Source organism: Corylus avellana, chromosome 2, assembly GCF_965113065.1.
Source record: "Corylus avellana chromosome 2, dhCorAvel1.hap1.2, whole genome shotgun sequence".
In the NCBI taxonomy this organism is placed as follows: Eukaryota; Viridiplantae; Streptophyta; class Magnoliopsida; order Fagales; family Betulaceae; genus Corylus; species Corylus avellana.
In genome coordinates, this window is record NC_142491.1 from 33,170,032 (window position 1) to 33,188,295 (window position 18,264).

General features: G+C 38.1%; 2 protein-coding genes and 1 long non-coding RNA gene across 3 annotated transcripts; 2 read left to right on the forward strand and 1 right to left on the reverse strand.

Annotated features, from left to right (window-relative positions):
- The first annotated feature begins 1,202 nt into the window (after positions 1–1,202).
- LOC132163022 (protein FAR1-RELATED SEQUENCE 5-like) lies at positions 1,203–2,162 on the forward strand. Its single transcript, XM_088512745.1, has one exon. The coding sequence runs from the start codon at positions 1,203–1,205 to the stop codon at positions 2,160–2,162; it is 960 nt and encodes a 319-aa protein (XP_088368871.1).
- Positions 2,163–2,513: 351 nt separating this feature from the next.
- LOC148587659 (uncharacterized) lies at positions 2,514–4,267 on the reverse strand. Its single transcript, XR_015911574.1, has 2 exons — positions 3,856–4,267; positions 2,514–2,932 (listed from the first exon to the last, which is right to left on the reverse strand). It is a non-coding gene; the product is annotated as an uncharacterized LOC148587659 (long non-coding RNA).
- A 5,322-nt stretch (positions 4,268–9,589) lies between these two features.
- LOC148587660 (uncharacterized) lies at positions 9,590–13,927 on the forward strand. Its single transcript, XM_088512746.1, has 5 exons — positions 9,590–9,756; positions 10,113–10,419; positions 10,714–12,211; positions 12,608–13,646; positions 13,750–13,927. The coding sequence occupies exons 1-5, from the start codon at positions 9,590–9,592 to the stop codon at positions 13,925–13,927; spliced, it is 3,189 nt and encodes a 1,062-aa protein (XP_088368872.1).
- The last annotated feature ends 4,337 nt before the right edge of the window (positions 13,928–18,264 follow it).

The window sequence follows — 18,264 nt, forward strand, 5'->3', positions numbered from 1 at the left end:
TCTCCGGGTCAGACGTTTGGGCATTTCGGATTTTTGGCGTTTGGGCGTGAACGGAACAGCTCACATTTCAGGTAATGAGATATTATAAGTGATTTAGAAATTCACTTTATATTGATCTAGAAATTCACTTTAAATCTGTTTCTCATCAAGCGGAAGGACAATGGTTACATGCCCTTTGATCTAAATGCTTTGTGTAACTGATGTACGATCTGAGTTAAAAATAATGGAATCAATGTCCTTTGTTTTGCCCAGCATTTCCGCTCTTCGTCATGTTGCTGCAGAGATGACCGATCTGCATTTTTTTTTATTCAAAGCAGCCCACGTTTTCACCATTTAAACCCTCTTGGTACTTCTGCTTTTCTTTCTTTTCCCACATTGCCGTTGCTCTTGGAAAAATTGGAAATGCTTTGTTGTTCAGCAAATGCCACATTACAATGTAAAAATATCAGCACAAGTGGTGAAAACTTGACCATAGTTCTTGCTATAATTAAAGATGTGTAAATAATACACATTCAAATTTAAACCTTAACAAGAAATTCAGTTTCTTTAGGGTTATTGAATGATATTACATTAATACATTAACACATTACTGTATTGAACGATATTAATACATCATTTAAGCTCAAAATTAGTTATTGAATGATATTCCATAATTAAATATAAAATGTAAGAATTAGTACAAAGTAAGGTATGATAAAGCTTACTATTAATAAGAGAAATAGTCACATTTAAGCTATTATCATGGCTCATGACAATTCTAAGTTAAGCTGGGCTGTTAAGAGGGTTGTTGTGGGGTTGGATGGTGTTGGCTGGGTTTTTTTTTTTTTTTTTTGGTTGGTTGGTCACCGAATGATCATGACTTCTTTCATCTAATGTGTTTTGGTTTGACTTCTTTTGCTGTACATTGATAGTAATTTCCTTTAGCATTTCGTATGTGTATTATTTTGAATGACGATGTGTAAAGTTGGTTTATACAATAATACTTTGAATGATGCATAGGTCGGATTTTCAATTACTCATTGTGGCTGCCTTCTCTTCCTTTTAAATGGACTTTTCAAGCTCACGCTTGGATAATAATGGCGAAGTTCAATCTTTGTATGCACATAGTCCAAATGACGATGCTTTAACCCACCTAGATCACCCTAAAACTGGTTAGACTTTTTACTTTTGTTTTAGTTATAACTTTGCTTTGACCCATCAAGATGGCTTTTAACTTGTATCCCTATTTTATAGACGTGGATGGAGAAGATGGAGAAGATGGAGAACCTAATGAAGCCATGATGTTTAGTTCGGATGAAGAATTGGATGATAAGGAAAAAAAAGTTGTACAATACAAGATGATTGATGGGGATGAAAATGTTGAAGAACCTAAGAAAGAAATGACTTTTAGTTCAGCTGAAGAAGTTCGCACATATTATAGGAAATATGGTAAGCAACTTGGTTTTGGTGTCTTGAGAAGATGCCTTAAGAGGGATGAAGATGGCCAAGTAAGATACATGATCCTTACATGCATTCGTGAAGGTGTGAATAAGGGAGAAAGCAGCACAAGTAATGCCATGAAGCCAACTCCAAAAATTAATAGAACAGGGTGTTGTGCAAGGATTTGTGCGACAAGATGTGATAATGGAACATGGTATTTGAGTAAAGTGGTGCTTGAGCATAATCATATACTAAGCCCAAGCAAGACAAGATTTTTTAGGTGCTATAAGAATATAAATTGTTCTGCGAAAAGAAGGATTGAGCTTAATGATATAGCTGGAATACGTGCGAACAAGAATTTTAACTCATTGGTTGTTGAAATGGGGGGGTTTGAGAGTCTTCCCTTTGGAGAGAAAGATTGCCGAAACTTTATTAACAAGGCAAGGGAGCTCCGGCTTGGCAAAGGAGGTGGTCAGGCACTTTATGATTATTTTCATAGAATGCAAGACCAGAATGATGGCTTCTATTATATGATGGACATGGATGATAATTGTAGGTTGCGAAATGTGTTTTGGGTTGATGCACGAAGTAGGGCAGCATATGAATTCTTTGCGGATGTCATTACATTTGACACGACGTATTTGACTAATAGATATCACATGCCATTTGCTCCTTTCGTAGGGGTGAATCATCATGGTCAGTCAATACTTTTTTTTATTAGGAGTATAGCCTTATTATTTTAGATGAATTGTTTTTTTGCTGAAAATTTGATCCAAACAATTTTGTTTACAACAAACTATGGACGTAAACACTACATTTTTCTAGTCTTAACTTGGAACATATTTGACTTGCTACTTCAATTATCATTATAGTAGTCTAGCTTCCAATATCTCCAAAAAGAGCTTGGGGGTGTGATATTTGATGTTCCATTTTTTGTACAATATTTATGAATTGGCACAATAAAGTGCTTTCGCCGTTTGTGTTATCTATGATTTATACGCGTTTCACCATTCCATAATCAATTTTCTATAATATCCATATTACCTCTGGTTGAAAAGAGTCGGTATCTATGTCAAAACATGAGACCTTTGTCATACAAAATATAATAGAAAGCTTGTAACATTAAAGGTCATTAGGATACATCATGATAGCCGCTCAAAAACTAAAAAATAAAAAGCCCAACGAGAAGAGGGCCAACAAAATTGTTGGGCACATAATAATATGGCTTTAGAAGGAACAATGTAGTTTTAAAGCAAGGGTTACAAGTTGTAGTCATCCAGCCCCAGATCCGTCAATGCATCACTTGCAACATGAGGTAGGATTTATTTTTGCATTCTTAACTACAAGATTCTGGATCACGAGGCAAGAGGATTTTTTTTTTTTTTTTTTTTGCATTTGTTGTGCTGCAGGGAACTTCTCCATAGCTTGAATAGCAAGGTCCCCTGCCCCAGCTTCAATGGTATGGGCTACATTTTGGTGATCTCAAGGAGAGTATAGAAATAGTAGACATTACCTGTACCATTTAAAATTATTAGTTAGTAACACAATCTCTGTAAATGTAGTATACAACAAAAGCATTCGTTCAATCAGACCGGATAACACAGTAAATAGGAAATTATCACCAGTGATGTACACAAGCAACCAATCATTGTACAACTTTTGAAACATTAAAGACATTCTTTGAACCATGCAATGCCAAGTTGGTTGCTTGACAAATAACAGGCATAACATGCACTAAAAACATGGGATGCAACTAACACAGTATATGCACATGTTTGCTAGTATGTATAATTTAACTACTGCAACAAATCAAATTGAGCAACCTGATTTTGTTCCTCTTTTGTTTGGGACTTGTGTCACTTGGTTGAGTCTTCCTACTTTAACTTTTTTCTGTTTTTTTTATCAGACCCCTCTTGTGATTTACCAAATTTTCAAATACATTTTCTACCAGGTTGTCAAGGTTGCTAATTTTGGTGTTGTTAGAATGCAAGCACAATCTGGTGTCATGAATGCAGAAACTGGAACATATCGCTGGATCTCTCCAGAGGTCTGATTCTATAGACACGTATATTCATGGCTTTTGAACATTGTTACTTGAACAAGAGAATACTTGTCTCAAAATAGAAAGAGAACAAAAGTAATATTAAGGGATAAGAAAGCACCAAGAAGTCTGTCCCCATCCCTCTAAAAAGTTATAATCATTGATAAATTTTCCAAAAAACAACAGAAAAACCATCTAGCAATCGGCCTACAAAATTTTCAAAACAACAAACTTGCTCAACAATCAACTCAAAAAAAATCCATGCAACAAAACACTCATATCAATGTCAAAATTATGCAAAAAAGATACTGGTTCAACAAAATTTTATCAGATTGTCAACTCAAATCTGTTAGTGCAAAGAAAGTAAAAATAGGGAAAATAATGTTGCTACGTACTCTTTCAAACGTTGGATGGTGTTGCTCGTCGCCGGAGATGGGTTGCTTGACAGTATAGCGTGGGTTGCTCAGCAGAATCACGTGGATGCTCGTCGCTGGAGATGGAGTTGTTCTGTCCTGGTGGTCGACGTTGCTGCTCGTGACCGGCTGTGGGTGGCAGTGGCCCGTGGGTGGGGGAGAGGGAAGATGGAGATGGAGGGAGAGATTTGGGGATTTCAATTTTGGGTGAAATTTGGATTTCCTGAAATGGGTTGTAGTCGAGTAGCTGGGTTTGCCGCCGTCTGAATCGGAGCAGTGGCCGGAGAGAGAGAGAGAGAGAGAGCGCAATCCATGCCGGAGAGAGAGAGAGAGAGTCGATTGCCAGAGACAGAGAGAGAGAGAGCGTCAGTTGCCGGAGAGAGAGAGAGAGAGAAAGGGTGAGGGTGAGGGGAAACACGCGTGCGGGTGAGGTTCAAATTTGGGTCAAATTTGGAGCTCAATTTTTTCCCCCGCTAGATATGTGAGCAATTCGATTTTGTTTAAAAAAAAAATTAAAATAAAAACGTGTCATCTGCCACGTAGGCAGAGATGGTAAGTAGAATGATAGGAGAATGCATAGAAGCATTTCTCTTTGCTATATATGCGTTTGACATGAGTGACCTTTCTAGATAATAAGGCCCCTAAAAGTCTCCTCAATGAGATTTCCGTATATATACTCAATTTCCTATCTTTTTTGTGCAAAGCCTGCAGGTGGTGAAGCATCCCTTCAAGCTCTACCCGTTGGTGTCCTAGCTCGGGACAGAAAATAACAGCTCTAAGAGCTGCTGTGGCTTAAGCAGTACGAATTGGGTCAGTAATAAAATCCTTCGGAGCAGAAAAGTAGCCAAGACCTCGCCACAAGTACTGCAAGTTGTAAAGAAAAAAGATACTTGGGAGAATTGTGATCTTACTATATGTCGAATAAACTTCAAGACTTTCTTTTCCGAATTTATGTACATTTACAAAATTGTCCATTGATCATCTGAACATTGATTATGAAAGTAAATAAAATACATTAATTTTTCTTTTATGCTCCCTTCTCTTTTCCCCTCCCCCTTACTCCCCTCTTCTTTCTTCCCCTCTTCTTTCCTCCCCCTCCTCCCCTTCTTTTTTTTTTCCTTTCTTTTTTCAGTTTTTTTTTTTTCCCGACCAGTTCAGTTGCTCCGGCCTTCAATTTGCTTATGTTGCGCTACCTCCATCCACCCTCCACCGTGCTGCACCGCTCTTCGCCTCCCTGGAATCGATTGGGCTTTTCGCCCCCCCTGCCTAGGTTGGTATAGCTGTTTGCTGGTTTTTATTTTATTTTTATTGTATTTTTGTTGTTTTTTTTTTTAATAAGGATTTGACTTCTCCTTAGATCTACTTTCATGAGCAGTCATTGGGGTGAAGGTTTTTGTCCTGGCCTATGGGTCGAGAAAGATTAGTTTTGGTGTGAGGGTTTTGCATGCCCTTATGGCTAGGAAAATAAATGTTAGGAATATTGGCTACCTATGTACGTATTAAATTGAGTTTGTCTAAAGCAGATCTGTTATGTAACTGAAGTTTGGACATTGGTTAGTGGACGTTGAAGTCATAGATATGACTTGATTGTAAGATTTTTATGTTTGTGTCTATGACGTTGTAATCTCATAACTTTGGCTATAATTTATCAGAGCTTTATGATCTCTGATGATGTAATTAGGACTTTATGCTCTTAAAAAAAAAAAAAAAAAAAAAAAAAAAAAAAAAGTCTTCAAAAGATTGTATCTATGACGTTGTAGTGGAAGTTGCTGTTATAGATAGTTTTTTACTATGAGATTTTATTGATTTTATATATGATGTTGTATTAACATAGTTTTGGCTATGTTATGTAAGAACGTTATGCTCTGAGATGTTAGAGCTGTTATACTCTAGATCTTATTTTGAAAAAAATACGAAAGATTTCATATTCAAAAAAAATATAAGTCTTTAAAAGAAGAGGTGAACAATGCCATTCTTATGTGCAATCTTCCATTAATTGGTTTCAAAATTAATTGAGTAGTATTATATACCACACTAATATTTCATAAATATCTTACATATAAAATATTTTAAACACAAGAAAGTAATTGATCAATGAGTACTTCATTGGATGGTTTGATTCATAATACAACAAGGTATATATATACAGCTTGTACATAAGAAATAACAATGGGAAGTGAGATTAACACATGAGTAGATAAATTCCTGAATTAATGGGATTGTCAATTACAATGAAGATTCTTATTCAGAAGGTCTTGGTCTTGGGCTTGGTCTTGTAACATTTGGATCATTCATAAAATAATAATAATAATAATAATAATAATAATAAAAAGGACATTTGGATCATGATTGTTAAAAATTAAAAAAATTTACACACTATTTCGATCTTCACGTGATTCTTTAGATTTCCTAAGCTTTGACCAATTCGGCAATTCGATAAATTGACGGGAGCATTAACCTTTTGACTATTTTGGCTTGCCACATGTGAGTTCTCCCATCATCAAGGCCATTAAATTTCACCCCGAGTAATGCTAGATGTTAGAATATATTTTAATATAATTGTAATTAATAAGGAATTGATTACCTTATTTATATTGTATTCATCTACCACATTTTTTCCTATAAATTAAATGAATTATTGGTACTATTGTAAATATTATCAAAAATAAGAGCAAAATGTAACATTTAATGAAGGCTTTAACTTATGAATGTAAGCCGTTATATATCGAACCAAGTAATTTTGTGTCTCTTTCTTTCTTTCTTTCTTTTTTCTTTTTTGAATTTTGTGTCGCTTTCTCATTTGATAATCAATCACAATTATATGGAAATATATTCTTATACTATAATGTTTACGTGAGAGTTATTACCAATCTTTGAATTACTCTTTGCTAGGAAAAAAAAATTATGGATGGATTGGTACTAATTAATTATGGGATAAAAATTGTATAGCATTACACATTTCAACCTCTACTAATTCAAAAATCCTTGGTCAGCACATAGGGCCGTTAAAAAGTCGGTCAAATACCTCAAGTCCAAGACGACTCATAGAAACTCCATTACTTTCGTCTTTCATAATATTTTCCCATACATATACACAACCAACACATGGCTCTTTCCAAATTAAGAAAACTAACCTTCATTACTTTTTTCTTTGAGGAAAAAAATCTAAATTCAAAGCAATTGGGAGGCATTTTCAAAGATGAGGTTCCAAAGACAACGACTAGCACGTTTTTGTTGATCGTTGTGATTGTCCTCTTGGTGCCCATTTTTGTGTCACACTTGGGTGAAGGAGTTTAGGCATGCAAGAGTAATGTTGAAAGGAAGATTTTTGTTTTCTTTATGCCATCTCAAATGTGATGTTGTTTTTCAAATCGTCAATAGATTCTCAAGTTCAATGATAATTTTAAAAGATATATCACATTTAAGACGATAAATAAAGATCGAGAGTCATACCTCTAACATTACTCCAATTGATTGCTAATCATCTCTGGGCACACTCAACCACTTACGATCGAGAAGGCGAAGTGCACCATGGTTTACAGGCTTCAATAGGTGCCGCCAGGACCCTGGTCACTAGTTCATCGAGTTTGTAAAATGCCTTGTGCAATTATTACATCGTTACACCCAGGGACGGAGCCAAGAAATTTTATGGGAGGAGGCCAACTAAAAATTTTTTTCTCGGTTCTTTAGAATTTTTTTTATTAAAAAAAAATTTTTGGTTGTTTTTTATGAACTAAAGACTACCATAAGGGCCAAAAAAAGTGAGCATTTGAAAGTAAGGAAAAAAAAAAACACATTTGAAAGTAAGGACCAAAAATAAAAAACCTTAATGGGTATGACCCAAAAAAATTACGAATAGGGCCAAAAAATTTTATTGGATATGGCCAAAAAATCTAAAAATAGGGCCAATTTTTTTATTTTTTATTTTTGGAAGGGGCCAAATGACTAAACTTAAAACATTTCCTTACTTTTGTTTTTTTTTACTTATAAATTTTTTTTCTTCCTTATTTGGGGGGGACCATGGCCCACCCCGGTCCCCCCCTCCCTTCGTCTCTGGTTACACCCAAAAATGGAATCACAAACAATGAGCTTAATTATGGCAACTAAAAACACACACTAAGAGAGAGTTTGAAGCCTCAACCTATCAAATGTAGGTTATTTATAGCCCCAACCCCATTGATGGGTTGGAGCACTGGAGTAATGCATGAGAATTGCTACATATTCACTATCAAGCATAATGCCCGTCAACGTCGACGTTTGCCTAATACTAGGCCAAACGTTATGGCAATGTTTGGATGAGGGAGTGATTGGCGTGTCAGAAATTTTCTGACGTGCTAAATATTATGCGTCAGAAAAAAAAAAAAAAAAACGCCGAAATTTTGAAATTTTTCCCCTTCTTATTTTCCCTCCACTTTTTTCCTTTTTTATTCTTCCCTCTTCATTTATTTTTCTCACACTCTCTCTCTCTCCTCTCCCTTCTCTCCACGGCAAATCGAAGACATTTTTTTTTTTTTGAAATAGGCAGATCGAAGAAATTAGGTAGAAGAAGGAGAACAAAAAGAAAAGGAGAAGAGAAGAAGAAAAAGAAAGGGAGAAGAGAAGAAGAAGAGAAAATGCAGAAGAAAAAGAAAGGGAGAAGAGAAGAAGAGAAGCAGAAGAAGAAGAAGAAAAAAAAAAAGTGAAGAAGAAGAAGATTGAGGAAGAAGAAGAGATCGCACCATCTCTGCACACCATGGTGCAGAGATGGTGCGATCTCTGCACCATATGGTGCAGCTGTGTTGAGAAACACAGATCTGCACGGCAGCTCCTCACGCTGCCGTGCAGAGGAATACGAAAAAAAAATAATAATTTAAATTAATAAATTTTTAATTAAAAAAAAAATCCCAGAAAAATTTTTTTTTAAAAAAATTTAATTTTTTAATTTTTTGATGTGCGTCAGAACTACCACGTCAGAAAATTTTATGACGTGTGAGACAGTAGAACATCAAAAAATTCTGACGTTCTACCCACTGGCATGTAAGGAAAATTTTTTTCCTATCACCTATGCTTTTGACAATCAACGCACGTCAGAAACGCTACGTCAGAAAAAAATTTTGACGTGTCAAATACTCTGACACGTCAGAAAACTCCAATGAAAAAAAATTGTTTTTTGTAGTGAACTATCCATGGATTGTAATCACACCTTACGGCATTGCTAATTGTGTGAATCACTACCCGAGGTTGGATAGCTAGTGATAATTAGCTATTACCCTACGGGAACACACATAAACCTCACCGCAACAAGGTTATAGGTTTAGACCATATGGAAGATAATTGTGTTCAACGAGATCAAATCTAAGTTTTACATTCTTACCCTCACAATGTGGAAAAGCCATGTATTACGTACTACCCTGCACCGATATTGAAATTGAAGTCATGAGCAAGACAATTCCAATAATCAAACTGCTCAAACGTAATAGCCGTTGACCCATTCTTACCTTGGAGCGCATGTATTCCCTTTAACCAACAGACCCAAACTCTTAGAAAACTCTTGGTCAATACGGAATACCTCAGTGCCCACCAACTCTTAACACTATAAATACCTTCACCTCTTAATACACATTCACAAACACTCAAAAGCTCTCCTCAGAGAGTGCAAAAATATAACAAAACCTCTCACACGTACGAATTATTTGGAGCAAAAGTTTCATCAATTCCAGCCACTATTACCCTTAAGATGAATTGCAGAAAGAGTATTACCCTTTCGATCATCTTTGTCATCTTTGCAGCCATCTTGAACGATGCGAGGGTTGAAGCAAGCAGAGTGTTATCAGAGGATTTTGCGACTGCTAATCACCTCGACACTTATTCCTCCATTTATGGGAAGGCAAAGCGCAGCATGGCGTATTGGCTCGAGCGGTTGCCGTCCGGTCCTAGCCCTGGAGCCGGTCATTAGTTTTCTCTTGTTAGATAATATTATATTATTATTATTTACCTTCTTTAGTATTCTAGGGTTACTAGGTTTACCTTTCCTTATTCTACTAGGTCTGTATTATTCGCCTATATATAGGCCTCTTCTGTACATTATATTGTGTGATTCAATATACAACCTTATTCTCAACATGGTATCAGAGCACAGGTTCTGAATCACCTCAAAATTTTTCGCGTCTAAATATTTTTCCTCCGGCGCCGCCAGTGTTATCCGGCGAATCCTTCTCTCTGATCTTCACGGTTCTCTATCTTCTCCTCGAGGTTTTCAGCGTATCACTATACCGCTTGAAAGCCCGGAAGACAACCGTCCCAGAGCCACCGCACACAGCCATATCGGAGCCTACACGCGCCCTCACGCGCCGCCAAAAGGTTCGGCAATTCCGCCACTGCCGTCCAGCCACCGCCCGCCACGGTGGTCCGATTGCTTCCCTCCGGCCACCGATCGATAGATCTGCTTCCCAGGATTCCAAAACAGGTCTCAGATCCTCCATACGAGCCTTCACACGCCTCCACGCGCCACCAGAAGTTCCGCGCGTCAGATCCACGCGCCAGTTCACGCCTCCTCCGTTCGCGCGTGTACCACACGCGCCATCGCACCCACGTGCCACGCCAGCCCTAATTGCCACGTCAGCATAGCCACGTCAGCCCTACGTGCCACGTCACCAGTGCCACGTCATCAGTGCCACGTCACCGTGCCACGTCATCAGTATCAGTCAGACCTTGCCACGTCATTAGTGCCACGTCAGCATTGAATTTGACCGTTGACCGTTGACTTTTTGTTGACTTCCAGAGTTGACCAGGTGCTTTCTTACCTATTTTTTTCGTCCTGATTTCATATTTGTAGTCTGTTTTTGCATTTGAGCCTTCCAGATGGCACAAAACGAGATTTTTCATCATGTTCAGACTGTATTGGATGGAACAAACTATATGTTGTGGTCTCAATCTATGCGCAGCTTTCTTAAAGGCCGCAAGCTTTGGCTTTATGTCACTGGGGATATCCAAAAGCCAGTTAAAAAGGATTCTGAGGCAGATGAGGCTTTTACCACTCGTCTTATTGATTGGGATAGCAAACATCATCAGATTCTTACATGGTTCCGTAATACCACTATCCCATCTATTTCTGCACTCTTTGGCAGCTTTGATGAAGCAAAGGGTGCTTGGGATATGCTTGCTTCTCGTTATTCTTCTGTAGATGGTGCTCACGAGTATCAGCTTTTGTTTGAACTTTTCCATCTCAGGCAGGAATCTGGTCAGAGTATCAATGATTTTCTTGCCCGCATGCAATTCTTGTGGAACCAAATTGATGTTTCTGATCCTATTTGGAAGGATCCCACTGATGCTCAGATGTATATTACCCGTAGAGATCAACATCGCCTTCACCAATTTTTGATGGCTTTGCGTGATGATTTTGAGCCTGTTCGTGTGCAACTATTACATCGTTCTCCTCTTCCCACTTTGGACACTGCCATCTTCGAACTTGTCCGTGCCGAGACTAGATCGCAGACTATGCGCTCTCAGCCTAGTCATACAGTGTTGGCTGCACCATCCTCTGGCTCCTCGTCATTCCAGCGAGAGTATTATGACAGGTCAGGTACTTCTCGACTCCCTCCTAAGTCTCGCGATAATAATTACTGTCGCTATTGTCGACGTCGAGGGCACACTATTGACAAGTGTTGGCGTAAGGGAAGATCTAATGCACCCACAGCAGCAGTTGCTCATACTGAGAGTGGTTCATCTCCAGCTGCTTCATCTCCAGCTGCTCCCTCTTCAGTTGCCCCCTCTGGCCACGCATCAGGATCCAGTGTCACCTTATCTGCAGCTGACTTCAAGACAATAGTCAACCAGGTCGTCCTATCTCGTTCTGGTAATGCATCTTCCTCTGTCCTCTCAGTTTTGCCAGGTACCTCTTCCTCTTGGCTCTTTGACTCCGCTTGTTGCAATCACATGACACCTCACCCTACTTCCTCTACCACATCTGTACCTTCCCCTCATTCTTCATTCATTCGCACAGCTGATGGCTCCATTATGACTGTTAAAAATATAGGCACTATCAATACACCTTCCCTTTCTGTTCCTGAAGTTTTTCATGTGCCTGGATTATCCTTCAATCTTCTTTCTGTTGGCCAACTGTGTGAACTTGGATATAGACTTGTTTTTGACTTTTCTGGTGTGCATGTACAGGATCCTCGTACGAATCAGACCATTGGGACCGGGCGTAGAATTGGGCGTATGTTCGAACTATCATCCTTACATCTCCCCGCCACAGGCATCTCTGCTGCAGCCTCCTCATCATCACCATCTCTTGCACTTTGGCATTCGCGTCTTGGTCATGCATCTGCCTCTCGCGTTCAATTTTTAGCTTCCAAGGGTTTGTTAGGTTCAGTTTCCAATAATTCTTTTGATTGTAGTTCATGTCAACTTGGTAAACAACCGGCTTTGCCATTTAATAATAGTGACTCTCATGCTACTGCTTCCTTTGATTTAATTCATTCTGATGTTTGGGGACCTTCTCCTGTTGCTAGTATGAGTGGCTCACGTTATTTTGTTATTTTTGTTGATGATTTCTCTCGTTACACTTGGGTGTTTTTAATGAAATCTCGTTCTGAATTATTGGATATTTATCGTACTTTTGCCAAAATGGTTGAAACCCAATTTTCAAAACCCATTAAGGCTTTTTGTTCTGATAATGCTTTAGAATATACTCAACATGATTTTCAAGCCATTCTAAAACATTATGGCACTGTTTCTCACTTGTCGTGTCCAGGCACCTCACAACAAAATGGTCGAGCTGAACGTAAACTTAGGCACATTTTAGACACTGTTCGTGCTCTTCTCATTTCCACATCTGTTCCTACCCCGTTTTGGGGTGAAGCCACTCTCACGGCTGTCTACACAATCAATAGGTTGCCTACCCCTATCCTTGATAATTGCACTCCTCATGAGCGGTTGTTTGGCTCTATCCCTTCATATCATCATCTCCGTGTCTTTGGTTCTGCCTGTTTTGTTTTACTCCAGCCTCATGAGCGCACCAAACTTGAGCCTCGTTCTCGGTTGTGTTGTTTTCTTGGATATGGAGTGGAACACAAGGGCTACCGGTGTTATGATCCTGTGTCTCGTCGTCTTCGCATCTCCCGTCATGTAGTTTTTTGGAAGCATCGACTATTCCACGACGTCGGCAAATTCAGCATGCCATCATCCCCTCCCTTTACTACCCTTTTTGAGTTTCCTCTTTCTCCTACTCCCACCACCAATGTCTTGCCTGAGTCTCTCTCGCTAGAACTGCAGTCATCTGATGCCCTCGAAGCTGCTTCGCCTGTGTCCCCAAGTTCTTTGCCTGCGTCCCCAAGTTCTTCGCCTGCCTCCCCAGGTTCTGTTCCATCTGAGGATCCAGTCTGCACTCCATCACCTGACATTCGTCGATCCACCCGAGTAAGATCTCTTCCTTCCCATTTACAGGATTTTCATTGCTTTCATGCCTTAGCTACCTTGCATGAGCCTCACTCTTTTCGTGAGGCCTCCACTAACCCTCTTTGGCAGGCTGCGATGAAAGAGGAACTTGATGCTTTACACAAGAACAATACATGGGATCTGGTTGACTTACCTCTTGGAAAATCTGCGGTCGGGTGTAAGTGGGTTTACAAAATCAAGACTTGTTCTGATGGTACTATTGACAGGTACAAGGCTCGACTTGTGGCCAGAGGTTTTACTCAGGAATATGGTGTGGATTATGAGGAGACTTTTGCTCCAGTTGCTCGCCTCTCTTCTGTGCGTGCTCTGTTGGCTGTTGCAGCCTCTCGGCATTGGTCACTTTGTCAAATGGATGTCAAAAATGCCTTCCTTAATGGTGATTTAAGTGAAGAAGTTTATATGCAGCCACCTCCTGGATTATCTCATCCTACAAACAAGGTTTGTCGTCTTCGTCGAGCACTCTATGGGCTTAAGCAAGCACCTCGAGCATGGTTTGCTAAGTTTAGCGCCACTATCTCTCGACTTGGCTACTCCATCAGTTCTTATGATTCTGCCTTGTTTATTTGCCGCACAGACCGGGGTACCATACTTCTTCTACTATATGTTGATGACATGATTATCACTGGGGATGATATGATTGGTATTCAGGAACTTAAACAGTTTCTTAGTCAACACTTTGAGATGAAAGATCTTGGCCCTCTCAGCTATTTTCTTGGTCTTGAGATCTCATCTTCTTCAGATGGTTATTATTTAACACAGGCCAAGTATATATCTGATCTACTTTCTCGGGCCAATCTTACAGACAGTAAGATTGTCGACACACCGACTGAGCTTAATACTCGTCTCACTCCTCATGATGGCGAGCCTCTTCATGATTTTACCTTATATCGGCACTTAGTTGGCAGTCTTGTCTACCTTACTGTCACTGGACCTGATATCTCGTATGCTGTCCATCAGGTGAGTCAATTTATGGCTGCTCCTCGCTCCACTCATTTCTCAGCTGTTCTACGCATTCTTCGGTATCTGAAGGGGACATTATTTCATGGGCTTTATTTCTCCTCTCAGTCTCCTATACAGTTGCATGCTTATACTGATGCTGATTGGGCGGGTGATCCAACAGATCGTCGCTCTACCACTGGTTATTGTTTTCTACTTGGCACCTCGCTTATTTCTTGGTGAAGTAAGAAACAGACTGTTGTTGCTCGATCTAGCACAGAGGCAGAATATCGTGCTCTCGCTGACACTACCGCGGAGCTTCTTTGGTTGCGATGGTTGTTACAAGATATGGGTGTGTCTCTTTCTTCTGCTATTCCTGTATACTGTGATAATAAGAGTGCTATTCAGATTGCTCATAATGATGTTTTTCATGAACGGACAAAATATATTGAGATTGATTGTCATTTTGTTCGTCATCATCTTCTTCAGGGCTCACTACAACTTCATTCTGTCACGTCCCGTGATCAGCTCGCAGACATCTTTACAAAGTCACATCCTCCAGGACGTTTTCGTGATCTTGTGTCCAACCTCAAGTTGGTCTCTCGCACTCCACCTTGAGCTTGTGGGGGGCTGTTAGATAATATTATATTATTATTATTTACCTTCTTTAGTATTCTAGGGTTACTAGGTTTACCTTTCCTTATTCTACTAGGTCTGTATTATTCGCCTATATATAGGCCTCTTCTGTACATTATATTGTGTGATTCAATATACAACCTTATTCTCAACATTTCTTATTTTGGAAAGTCTTATAAAATTCACGGTGCTTGCGAGAAAGAATACAAGCAAACGCTGTTTTCTTTCTTCTCTCTTTTTTTAATTTCTTTTCTTATTGGTCGAGTATAAACTGGCAGTACTGTAACTTTTGTTATAGAATTTTAGGAAACTAAATAATGAACATGAGAATTAAAAGTTCATTTATTTAATGAAGTTGATATTGTTCCTAATTCCGAATTTGCTTCATGTTTATTTTTTGTATGGATGCATGCATGGACACGTGTATGAGAATAATCACATTACAGATTCGTATAATATTAATCCTGGCAAGTTTTGATGGTTGTTTGGCATACTAGGCTTCTCCAGGAAGCGAATGGCCGAGAATTTGAGTGACCCTATGCCCGTCTCTAATATGGGAGCTTAGTACAATGACGGAGCCATTTGTAGGGTTTGATGGAAAGAACAGAGAGCAAGCTAGCAAATCAGGAAGCGTCAGAGTCATCGCCTAATTGAGCAAATTAGTTGTGAGCATGAACAATGGTAGAGATAGGGTTTGGACGATGAGGACCTGAAATGAATTTTTGGAGTTGGTTGTGCCACCCCCTAAGCCTATTTGACTAATGAGGGTGGTGGCCATGGAACTACAAGTGGTGATATAGATTACACCAGCTTGAGTGAACAGTGTTCACGCTTATGTACTTTTTCATAAAAAATATTATAATAATAATATTATAAAGTATACCAGCATGAGCACTGTTCACTCACGCTGGTGTACTCTATATCACCACTCTGAAACCACATACACTTTTAGCCCTTTTTTTTTTTTTTTTTTAGTTTATAATTTTTATAAATCATGTTAAAAAGTGTCATGTTAAAATCATGTTTAACAAAAGAAACAATACCCTTTAATTAATATGTTTAACATGATTTAAGCTTAACTTAACTCAGTTACCTTACTTTTAATTTTAGGGAAGCTGTAAAGATTGGATTTTAATTAATTAGCTGTGTTGTCACTGCTTCCAGTTTCTAGTCTTTCTTATTGAAATTCAAGCCACAAGCAAACTCAATTCAAATTATAATAATCAAACTATTCAAAAGTTATAGCCGTTGACCCATTCGTACCTTGGAGCGCAATTGCGCATGCATGTAAGCCAAACTATTTGAAAACTCCTTGGTCAACACCGAAGACGTCAGTGCCCACCAGCACCCTGATGAGTCCAAAAAGACGGGTACCAACTTTTAACACTATAAATACCCTCACCTGTTAATACACATTCACAAACACTCAAAACCTCTCCTCCAAGAGTGAAATATATAACAAAACCTCTCACGTACGTACAACTTATAATTTCGAGCAAAAGTTTCATCCATTCCAGCTTAAGATGAATTCCAGAAAGAGAATAACCCTTTTGATCATCTTTGTCATCTTCGCAGCTGTCTTCAACCATGCAAGCGTTGAAGCAAGCAGAGTGTTATCAGAGGATTTTGCGAGTGCGAACCACCTGGATACATATTCCTCTATCTATGAGAAGGCAAAGCGCAACATGGCGTATTGGCTCGAGCGGTTGCCGTCCGGACCAAGCCCAGGAGCCGGTCACTAGTTTTTTTGCAATTACGGAATGTCTTATAAAAATTTGTTTAATGAAATGTATATTGTTTCTAATTCCTGGTTTGTTTTCTTTTTGAGAAATAATACAACGTCTACTGCTGTACTTCTGAGCTGAGGAGACAATTTATTTTAAAAAAGAGAAATACTACATCTACTATTATTCTTCTATAAAATGACGGATCCACTTGAGGACCTGAAGGGGACGTGGCCCCTTCAAGAGTTGTAAAAAAAAAAAAAGTTACTCTTAAAGAAACCTTGAATTGGAAGGGTTGAATAAAAATAGGACTATCCTACATCCACACTCGGTTAAAAGATTGATGAAGAGCTGCTTTCATTAAACATTGAACTGCTTCATTTACTTCCTTTTTTATATGACCTACAAACCATGAGTGCATATAATTACATGTCTTATTGAATCACTCATAATAATCTTGCATAAGAAAATAAAATTAATTATTAAATAATAAATTTATAGAATTGGTTTTTGAGGGTATATAATTAGTACTACTAGTTCTAAAGACCATGAAGATACTTAGAAGAATTGTCATCTTACTATATATCCAATAAAATTCAAGACTTTCCTTTTCAAATTTATGTACATTTAAAAAAATCGTCCTTTGATCATTTGAAGTAAATGCCACATACACAAAAATACATTAATTTTCTTTGAGGATGTTGTACTTGCTCAATAGTCTTCAAAAGAAGATGTGAGCAATGCCATTAATTGAGTAATTCTATATATTACATAAATGAGTAATATTAGGGATCATTCTTTTATTCTCTTTCTATCCTCCTAAAGCTGATGTGACTTTTAAAATCACCATTAAATTTTAGATGAATCATACTTGAATTTTGTTCAAATGGTGATTTTAAAAGTTATATCAACTTTAGGAGGATAAAAAAATAGTCCATAGCATTACTCGACATAGATACCGATCTCATAAACAACGTTCATGCAAAACTGATGTGGCAGCAGAGTCTTGTAGCATATATGTAGAAGAGTCTTGTAGCATTTATGTAGATCAGTTTGTTAAAATATATATATATATATATATATATATATATATATATATATATATATATATATAATGACTACTAAACCTTGTTACATACATTTTATAAATTATTTAGCATTTTTATGTACGTGATATGTAGCATTGCTCAAATTAAAATATGAATTAGGACTACGTACCCACAAGGTTTTTGATCCTCATCCTAAGATTTGACAGCATGTTACATTTTTAATAGGCAACATTTTTTAAGCCTTTCGATACCTAAAAATGGTCTAAATTATGTAATTTGAAAATATAGAATTTTAAAGGATCCTCATCCAAGCTAATGTCTGGATCTTACAAACAGTACTAGTAGAGACCAAAGACCAATTACGTGTTAATTTCAAAGTCCGAAACTCAAACGACATTATCATCATTAACAATGGTCAAGTGTCTCGGATATCGGTTGTTTCCTTTAAACAATTTTCTCATGTTTTTAACACAGTCCATTCAAAAGTAAGAACATGAGTTTCATGAAGAGTGAGTCAATTCAAAATTTCCCACCACCATTTTGGACTTGGTTTTTTTTGTTTTCTGTTTTTTTCTAAAGTTTTTGCGTTTCTAAATAACAAATTGTTT

Excerpts from the sequence above, each read along its gene's own strand:
- LOC148587660 (XM_088512746.1), top strand. The coding sequence starts at position 9,590 with ATGAATTGCAGAAAGAGTATTACCCTTTCGATCATCTTTGTCATCTTT. Across the intron at positions 9,757-10,112 it reads AAGGCAAAGCGCAGCATGGC|CGTATCACTATACCGCTTGA; the intron begins GTATTGGCTCGA and ends CGAGGTTTTCAG. Across the intron at positions 13,647-13,749 it reads GTTGCAGCCTCTCGGCATTG|GTTTGTCGTCTTCGTCGAGC; the intron begins GTCACTTTGTCA and ends CCTACAAACAAG.
- LOC132163022 (XM_088512745.1), top strand. The coding sequence starts at position 1,203 with ATGGCTTTTAACTTGTATCCCTATTTTATAGACGTGGATGGAGAAGAT.